The sequence below is a fragment of the Merops nubicus genome, unplaced genomic scaffold (assembly GCF_000691845.1).
Source record: "Merops nubicus isolate BGI_N331 unplaced genomic scaffold, ASM69184v1 scaffold8574, whole genome shotgun sequence".
NCBI lineage: Eukaryota > Metazoa > Chordata > Aves > Coraciiformes > Meropidae > Merops > Merops nubicus.
In genome coordinates, this window is record NW_008603542.1 from 1 (window position 1) to 9,613 (window position 9,613).

Genomic DNA, 9,613 nt, shown 5'->3' on the forward strand with positions numbered 1-9,613 from the left:
TGGCTGTGGGGCTGGGGAAGAGGTCTCCTGGGGAAGTCCTGATTCTCCATCCAAAACTCGGCAGCCCTGTGCGGTAAAACCCTGTAGGGTAGTTATTTCTAGTTTATTTAGACATTTATTAATGCCCTAAATCTTTAACATTGCAAGGCAGGAATGTGAAATCTCCAGAATAACTTTCCCCTGATGCAGATAACTGGCTGAAAAGTATTCCCAGAGTAAAACTGCTTAAGATAAAGCACATGTGAAATGTTTCTTTGGTCTTGTTTCAGCCCTCGGAGCTCTCCACCCAGTCCCTCCATGTCTGTAGCCAGCAAGGTGAGTTCCCTGTCCAGTCACTGCTTGTTTGGGCTACATTTGTGTTTATGGATTTTATTCTGAAGTTGTTTACTCGTTTGGGAACATCTCTTGAGCTGCTCCAGAGTGAAAATTCATCCTTGTGGAATTTTTTGTTTATTTTTCTAAGGAGAGAAGCAGATGTGATTGGGTGCTCCTGCTCTCCTCTGTAACCTCTGAATTCATGTGTCTTTTCAATGGCGTTTGTCCCAGGGGTTGAAATTTCCTACGTATGAAGTTCCAGCTTAGTCTGTGGACATAACTGACAGGGTAGAGGCCATCAACGTCCCCACCAAAGGCAAAGTGAATAAATTCACCCCACGCTATACGTTGCAGAATCCACACAGGATGTTGTCACAGGAAACGGCTTCTTAACTTTGCTGCTCACAGAAAGTCTCTGCTCTGATCCTCCCAGGAGGCTTGGGGAGAGATTTTTTTTCTGTCCAATAAATGATTCTTGCCTTTTTCTGGAAACAGAGCAAGCAGGGAGGTTTCTCCCTTGGTTCTGCTCTGGGTTTTATTGTTGTTTGAAAGTTCTTTTACGCCTTTAATTTTTTTAACAATCTGCAAACTGCTGAGCAGTTCAGGAGCCATGGTGGAGTCCTCCAGGGGCTGTAATAGTCACCTTGTCAAAACCTGCCCAGAAGAAGTCACCGTGTGCTCTTGCTGCCATCCTTATCATGTCTGATGGGGCTGGAATCTGATAGCCCACCATGCTCAGAGGGACAGACTGCCTCCTGACCTGCAAGCCTGGGCTTGCTGCTCACTTTAATCGTTCTCATTGTCCCTGGAACAGCTTTGTCCCTTTTCAGTGATAGCACTTGAAGCTGTGGGCAGTTGGTGTCCTTTTTATCTTTGCCACTTACTTAAATCTCACAGCAAACAAGCTGTGAGGTTATTAGCTGTCACCATGTGGTCTGTATAGTGGGGAGCTGGGTGGAGCCAGGGGATGCAGGCAGGGCTGGGGCTCCTCTCAAATGAACAGCAAGGTGCCTGTGACCTTGAGGTGTGGTGCTGGAACTCATTACCACCACACCATGTGTGATTCTGGGCATCCATCTCCTCCTCCTGGGAGCTGGTAAGTGCTCATAGGCAGAATGGCCTCCTGTGGTGCAGCTCTGGTGGTGGTTGGTGGCTGAATTGTGAGCATGGGCATTAATCTGGGTCTCTTGGCTTCCAGTCTTGGGAAGGCATCCTGAAGAATCTAGTCTTAGATTCTAACCTTAGAATCTCAAGCATCTAGTTTCAGATATTTGTTGGTTGAGAAATTTTTGCTTAAAACACATAGTGAGTCCTGTCCTGTGTCTGTGGTGGCATGGAGATCACCAGTGGGAGATCACCAGTTGGAGATCACTGGCTGGGCAGCAGTGCTGATGTGAGGAGGGTGGTTCAGACCTCGCCCTTGTCTCTGCTGGCAGCTGTGGTGTCTGCCACCTGATAAGAGTCTTGCTGCTTCATTCCATCCTTCAGTGTAACCTCTTGACTCTGAAGACACTGAAACTACCTGTAGAGCAGTTTGCTTTTCCCTTGGGATTTTTCCTGTTCCTGTACTGAGAGCCCCCAGTGCAGGTAAGGGAACAGGATTCTCAGTAGATGTGCCTGATAAGTGAAGCATGAGCAGTTCAGGAAATTCCCACTGCTTAAGTTTGGGAATTTTGTTTGGTAACTACACAGCATTCAGCTCTGTGACTGCTGGGGAAGTCTTGGGGAAGAACTGTGCCCATCTGAACTGTGCCCATCTAAACTGAGCTGTGATGAGCATTGGTTTAACTGGAAAAAAAAACCCTTGGTTTCCAAAGAAAGAGTAAAAAGTGACCCCCTGAACATGCTACCTGGTGTTCCTGGTGCTCAGGAGGTGCATTTGGAGCCAGTCTGTGATGCACTGGGAAATTAACTGTTGGCTTAAAACCAGCTGGTAAGATGGGAGCCCTATTTCCAAAATATCTTTATGTAAAACTTTTTTTTCTATTAGCAAGGAGGAATCGAAGGGGGGAAGTTGAGATGCCAGCTTTGAAATGAAAAGCCAGATGCTGTGCAGCCTTCTGGAATTCCTCAGTTCCCGGGTGTACTTGGGAAACCTTTCCTAGTTCTGGTGGTCATTTGCAGCAATTTTGGAAGGTCCTTTCTTGGTTCTGTGCCTCACCAAGTGTGGTGGTTTGGTCCTTCTTTTGTCTACCGACCAGGGGCAACTTAGTTTAAATGTAGCTTTTCTAGTGGTTGATGCTTGTCCTGTCTGCTGCCTCCTTTTGAATGTAACTATTTTGTTCCCTCAGCGTTTCTCTCATCATGAGTTCTGAATTGAATGTTCCAGTGGATCCTTCCACTCCTGCCTGCTGCTCTGAGCCTGGCACCAAAGGAATGGATTACCGGGACTGGGTGCGGCGCAGCTACCTGGAGCTGGTCACCTCCAACCACCACTCTGTGCAGGCCCTTTCCTGGAGAAAGCTGTACCTGAGCCGAGCCAAACTGAAAGCCTCCAGCAGAACCTCTGCTCTGCTCTCTGGGTTTGCAATGGTACGTGTGCTTCGTAGCAAGGCTTTCTGGATCCAGAAGGTTTTAGTTCTCTAAAATCACCTGTTAATCGGTGTTCTCCTCCTGTCAAAGAGCAGGATGAACTGTTGTGTCCTGAAGAGGCAGGAGGCATCTCTCTGGTGGTGCTTGGGCTTCTGCTTGGCAGCTGCTGGCAGTTTGAGGCTGACTCTCCAGAGATCTGACCCACGAGCTGTTGAACAGTCAGCCCACACACTCCCAAGTCAGCCCCTTGAAAATACTAACCTGCAAGTGATGCAGAGTGCTCCAGCAGCGTTGGTGAACACCACAGGACCTGGGCTCTCCTTTGGCCCCAAGGCTGTTCCTCACTGGCTGCCTGGGGATGAGGTTGTCCTTGGGCATGGAGCTCCTCCTGGCCTCTGTGGCTGTGTGGTCCTGAACATTATCTTAATTTCTCTGTGTGTTTTTTCAGGTCACAGTGCCTAAAATAAGGTGGAGGTTGGGTCACAGTCTGCCAGAGTGAAGTTTGCATAGTGTGAATGAGGAGATCGTGTTATATGCTGAGCTGTGAGGAGAGGCTCTGCGGCCTCGGACCTGGTGGCAGAGGACTTCTGCCAGCTTCTGCAGCCTGAAGAGAGCCAGACCTGGGGTATTTTTGTCAGTGCTGCCTACAGGGAATAATTCTTGGGACTTGCTATCCTCTGTGCAGCATTAGGGTGTTATCTGGAAGCTGTCTGTGTAGATCAAAACCGTGTCAGGTAGTGAGCAAATGAGACTGAGGCAGTCAGTGGTCCAGTGCTCAGAGCTGCCCAAGCTGTGGTGTGCACGTGTCTGTGTGAGCCTCTTCATCTCCCCAACAGCTCTTGCCTACTGGGAGTGAGAACTGAAACCTGCTTGGGTTTTGTGCTCAGGAAATGGGCAGGTCTGGTTGCTCCTGAGGCCCATCATCTGACTGCAGAGAGGCAGAGGGCAGTGCCTCTGCCTGGGTCAGTGGGGCGTGATGGGGAAATGTTGCATCCTGCAGCTCAGAACTTCCAGGGAACTTCCTGGATAGCTTTCCTTGTTTTATTTTAGCTTTTTCCTCTCCCAATCCCCCAGAACAAATATCGTCTGTAACATTACAACAGCCTGGGATGGCAAAGCTGGAGACTCCCGAGCAGGAGCTCAGTGGGAGCAGGCTGGAGGGGAGGGAGGGTGCTCAGTCACTTCCCAGTTCCTCTCTGCTCACTGCCTGTGTGCAAGAGATGCTCGTAAAAACTTTCCACTCCGTGTACGTTGGCTTGTGACCAAGCTTGTGTGCTGAACTGGCAGAAGGTACCTCCTCATTCTGAGACAGTCGAGTGCTCTCCTGGAGGTTTCTTTCACTCCACAGCTTTTCTTTCCTCAAAAGCCAGGCGAGTCCTTTGTGCCTCTGGGTTCCTGAGTTCAGGGTTAGTCCTTTGTGACTCTTCAGCACGATTATTAAGTTACCATTTTGTGTTGTTCTGAGCTGGCCTGGCTGGGCAGCATGGTTACACACACAGGTGCCCATGGTGGGATGTGCTGTCGCTGGGTCTTGGGGCGGGGATGCAGGGCTGAACCATCACCAGCACACCTTAATCCACAGAGAGCTGATGAAGGTCCTTGGCAACCACCAAGGACTCGTGCAAGAACAGAAATGAACCATTTGGCTTCTGTTCTGTTTAAGCTGCTTAAAATACAAGTCAGATAAACACAGAGGTGTCAGCAGCATCACCAGCTTAACGTAACAAGTGCACCTGAGATCAGTAATTGTCAGAAATAAATCATTTTGCAGTAAGGAGTTTTATTAGCAAGTTTCTTCCCAGCTGGTCATACTGGGCCTTGCAGTGAGAGCTGAGGTTTCTATTCCTACCAAGTTATTTCTCTGCTGGTAATTTGGCTCAGGGGTGTTTGGTGCATGGATGTTTGTTCTCTCCTAAGAGCACCTATTTGGCTGTCAATGAAAGTAGAGAAGTTCTTTAGAGTTAAATAGTTTCCCTGAAGCCTTGTGTGCATTTAACTATGTAAACAAATGTCATACAGGGCTCAGCTATTGCTTTATTTACTTCCCTGTCAGCGTGTTTGATTCAAGCCAGTTCCACATTGGCTGAAAATTATTAGGAGCTGATGGATATTTAATCAACAGGCGGTGGCTTTGATCCAGCTCCTGCTGGACAGGCTGCAGAATAATGTGAACCCTCCTCGTCACTCCATGCTGTCCCTGGTATTTCTGGCAGAGCACTGGGCAGGTCAGGAGGACGTGGGTCCTCTCCAGTACCAGGTCTTCTTGGAGGTGAGCTGAGGGAGCCTGCAGATGAAGAGACGTAGAGGGGGCTTAGGAAGCCTCCTTGGGAATTTTCCTAATAGAAATAAGAGCTGTTAGTGCTAGGCAGGCCTCTCAATACTTGTCCAATTGCTACAGGATATGTATTTGGTTTTAAAAAAACCCAAACCAACACCTAACAGATCTACTGGAGGGATTGTTTTCACAGGCTGCCAAACCATCTGTGTGAAGGTAACACGGTTTGTGTTAAGCCATTTGTCATCCTTCTGCCTGATGCTCTTTATCCTGGGCTAAATCTCTCAAGATGAGCATCGCCTTTGTTGTGGACAGGATGGGCTATACTGATCTAAAACAAATCTCATAATTGCACGTAATTTAATTGCAGTTTAGTTCTAAAATGTTCTGAGCACATGGTCCTTTAGCAGAGCTGTGAGCGTGTTGTTCAACAGGGTGATTCTCAAGCTGAAAATTATGCTGAAATATTTGACAGAGTGCTCAGTGCCTTGCACAGTCAGGCCCTTGACACCTCAGCCTCTGGGAAGAGTATAATTGTATTGAACATGACACATTAATAGTTTTACAGACTAAGCAGCATATTTAATGATTTTTAAATGGGTTATGTCAGCTTGTCCTCTTTCTCTTATCCCGGTCAGAGAATGACATGACTGTACAGGGTGAAGTGATAGCTCACTCACCATTCCAGCACTGGTTTGGGTTAAATGAGCTGTTTTTCTGCCTTGCTGCCCTGTCTGGATTGTTGATGTTTTGCCCTGAGATACCTCTGGCAGAGCCATCCATCAGTGTTAAAAATCCATCCGGCTGCAGAGCTGAAGCTAGCCCTAGGGAGCAGGTTACTCGGGGAGGAAACATCCAATTACTGCAAAGTGCTGCTCACCCGAAGGAGAACAAGGAGGAATTGATACGTTGACATCAGCCAGGCTTTCAGCTTTAATAGGAAGCTATAAATGGAACATGCAGGTACAATTCCCATTCAGCTCGATGGACACTGTGTCTGTGGGTGTTACAGCCCCCTAATGAACAGTCTGTGTGTGACTGACAGTCACAGCACTGCACAAATCCACTCCACGGGCCAGTGCAGCACGGAGTAAGTCTGATCTTCTCAAACCAGACTGCAAAGAGGACATGTGCAAGGCAGTGTGGAATGGGTTTTAATTACATTGACCTTGCCATAGATGGTGGAGCCCATCCTGCACTGTTACCTTCACTGCTGTGTGACAGGAGCCACTGTAAACTGCAGTCAGGAACCTTTAAAAAACAACCCAAAAAAAAAGTGAAAACCTCACATGTTCATAAACTGGGAGCACAGGGCTGGGAGTGCCCAGGAACCAAGAACTGCCACAGTGTTTGGCTGTGGGCAGCTGTCTGGCAGGGAAGGCCCTGGGGGTGCTGGTGGAGAGCTGGCTGAGCATGAGCCAGTGTGTGGCCAAGAAGGCCAATGGCATCCTGGCTTGGATCAAAATGGTGTGTCCAGCAGGAGTAGGGTGGTGACTGTGCCCCTGGACTCGACTCTGGGGAGGCCACAGCTTGAGCACTGGGGTCAGGTTTGGGTGCCACAAGAGAAGAAAGACCTTGAGGGGCTGGAGTGGGTCCAGAGAAGGGCAACAAAGCTGGTGAGGTGTCTGTGGAACATGACTGTGAGGAGCAGCTGAGGGACCTGGGGGTGCTTAGTGTGGAGAAGAGGAGGCTAAGGGGAGATCTTCTGCCTCTCTACAACTCCCTGACAAGAGGCTGGAGTGAGGTGGGGGTTGGTCTCTTCTCCCAAGCAACCAGTGGTAGGACAAGAGGAAATGAGCTGAAGTTGTGCCAGGGAAGGTTTATATTGGATGTTAGGAAGGATTTTTTTTCTGACAGAGTGGTGAGGCCTTGGAACAGGTCTGGAGTCACAATCCCTGGTGGTGTTCAAATAACGTGGGGACAGGGTAGTTCAGGACATGGTTTAGTGGTCATGGTAGCATTGGGATTCTATGATTATTTGATAATCCTAGAGGTCTTTTCCATCCTTAATGATTCTATGATTTTTGGTGTCTCCAACATCCTAAATAGTTGATGTAGGTAGAAACTCCAGACTTGTAGAGATTTGCCTGCACAAATGCATGGGTTCTATCCTGATTGCTACTGTGTGTGTCCAGGCTTGGCTGTGATCCCCTCATTCAGGCTGCTGATGGTTTCACAGGCAACACAGGTAAGGCAGCAGTCATGCCCGTGTAGGCACTTGCTTCCAGACCCTTTAATCCTTTCCAGGGCCACCAACAGGGAGAGCACGAGCATACCCCTGATCTTCCAGTGCCTAGATAATATTATTGACAAGCAATGCCAGAGCAAACGGTGCAGGTTATTACACAGAGCCTGAAAGCTGCTCCATGGTGGTCTCGTCTAGATAAAGTAACCTCCAGTCCATCCTGTAAAATCCATCTGCCCCCCAGATCGAGCTCCTGGTTCAGGTTTGGCCTTCTGATGATGGTCTCAGGAGGTGAAGTGTCAGCTTCTCCTTCCCTTGGTGCTTCCAGCGAGCTGTGCCACGCTGGAGCAGGTCCCCTGGCATCACCAGAGGCTTTGCCTCCTGCCAGGCAAGCTGGTATCCGTGCAAATCCTGAAGGGCAGCTGCAGATCCAAGCAAGCCCCTGGAGAATTACCAGAGAGAAATGTTCGATGGTCTTGTCCTCTGCTTTTGTGGCTTCTCTTGGTGAAAGGTCTGTACAGTCCTCCCAGGGATGCCACCACACAGAAGCCCCATTTTGCTTTACAGGTATGTTAAGTAATTTTATGAATTCTTATGCTATCCAGTTAACAGGCCTGTACCAGGACTGCAGTTCTGATCTCAGAAGAGCTCCCTGCTCTCTTGTGCTTATTCTGCTTGTTAAGCTTTATTTGATTAAAGAAAAGAGGCAGCTTGGCTTGTGATAGGATAGCTCTTGTTTGCAGAAGGAGACTCCTGCCCGAGCTGTTGAGCACACCCATAGGCCAGTAGCTGTCCACTTCTGCTGAATACACCAGTAAGTTATGAGCTCTCCAGGGAGAAAGTTGAGGCTATAAATAACTTGTATCTGGGCATATTTGTCATGAAAACAAACATACAACGTTCTGAGAATAGAAAGCAGCTATTTTAACTATGGACTAACTTAAACTGTAGAGTAGCTTGCGTGTTTCCCATGGGGGTGGTGGGACCCTGCTGGCTGCTGGCCAGGAGAGCTGCTTGCCTTGCTCTGCTCTGCTCTGCTCTGCTCTGCTCTGCAGGGCTGCTCTCCAGGCTTCCTGCACCACGGGCGGAAGGAGAAGGTGTGAGGGGTGAGCTCCACTGCCTGCCTCCCAGCTCCTTCTGGGGTGGGTTTGCTCTGTTCGTGTGGCCCAGGGCTGCAGGGCGGGGTCTGGTCGTTCAGGAAACGCCTCTGAAGGGCCAAGCTGCAGACCCTGCACACGCCTTCGTGGGACACAGAAGTGATCCCTCTAGGCTGGCGTTCTGAAAAGCACTCGAGTGTGTACTTGACCTTAGCTGCTCCCGGATAAAGATGCTTTCCTGGATGCAAGCCTTGAAAAGAGGAGAACTAGCAGGTGTTGACAGGGTTTGTCTTCCTCTCCCCCAGGTTGCCATGGTGGAGGTGCAGCTGGAGGTGCAGTACAAGTACCCCCAGATGCTGCTGATCGCTTTCAGCGCCTGCACCACGGTGCTGGTGGCCGTTCATCTCTTCGCCCTCCTCATCAGCACCTGCATCCTGCCCAACGTGGAGGCGGTGAGCAACATCCACAACCTGAACTCCATCAGCGAGTCCCCCCACGAGCGCATGCACCCCTACATCGAGCTGGCCTGGGGCTTCTCCACCGTCCTGGGCATCCTCCTCTTCCTTGCCGAAGTCGTGCTGCTGTGCTGGATAAAATTCCTGCCCGTGGGCTCCATCCTGAAAAACGAGACCACCAACGGCGAGAAGCCCAGCGGGCACGCGGGCTGGCAGTCGGCGCTGGTCTCCACCATCATCATGGTCCCGGTGGGGCTGATCTTTGTGGTCTTCACCATCCACTTCTACCGCTCCCTGGTGCGGCACAAAACGGAGCGGCACAACCGGGAGATCGAGGAGCTCCACAAACTGAAAGTGCAGCTGGATGGGCACGACAGGGGCATGCAGGTCGTGTGACTGAGGGGCCGAGGCTGCTCCCAGCACGTCCACGCAGCCGAGGCCAAGAGCAAAATGCCCCTTGTGCTAGTTGGTGAGACACACCAGTGATGGGTTGTCTTGAGGCTTAAATGTGTAACCGCTGCCTGCCTGCCCTGTCTGGCTGTGGGTTGTAGTGCTGCTTCAGTGCCGGGGTCTCTGGCCTGGCTGGGGTCCTACACACTCGGGTCCTTCATCTGGCACTGCCGTGGGGTTCAGCATCAGAACCTTACCTACCTTGGCGTTGGTTCTGGTAGCCAGAAGTCTGTATTTTATACAAATGCAATATTCTGATGCCAAAAGTAAACCTGCATCAGCTGTCCCAAAAGCCAGTGTGTGT

At 49.9% G+C, this 9,613-nt stretch overlaps 1 protein-coding gene across 1 annotated transcript; it reads left to right on the plus strand.

The window, feature by feature from the left end:
* Positions 1-269: 269 nt before the first annotated feature.
* On the plus strand, positions 270-9,255 carry LOC103771403 (protein orai-2). Its single transcript, XM_008938699.1, has 3 exons — positions 270-315; positions 2,607-2,847; positions 8,710-9,255. The coding sequence occupies exons 2-3, from the start codon at positions 2,620-2,622 to the stop codon at positions 9,253-9,255; spliced, it is 774 nt and encodes a 257-aa protein (XP_008936947.1). The 5' UTR covers positions 270-315; positions 2,607-2,619.
* The last annotated feature ends 358 nt before the right edge of the window (positions 9,256-9,613 follow it).

Bases quoted from the DNA above. Each gene is read 5' to 3' on its own strand.
- LOC103771403 (XM_008938699.1), top strand. From the start codon at position 2,620: ATGAGTTCTGAATTGAATGTTCCAGTGGATCCTTCCACTCCTGCCTGC. The intron at 2,848-8,709 runs GTACGTGTGCTT...CCTCTCCCCCAG, and splicing joins TGCTCTCTGGGTTTGCAATG to GTTGCCATGGTGGAGGTGCA.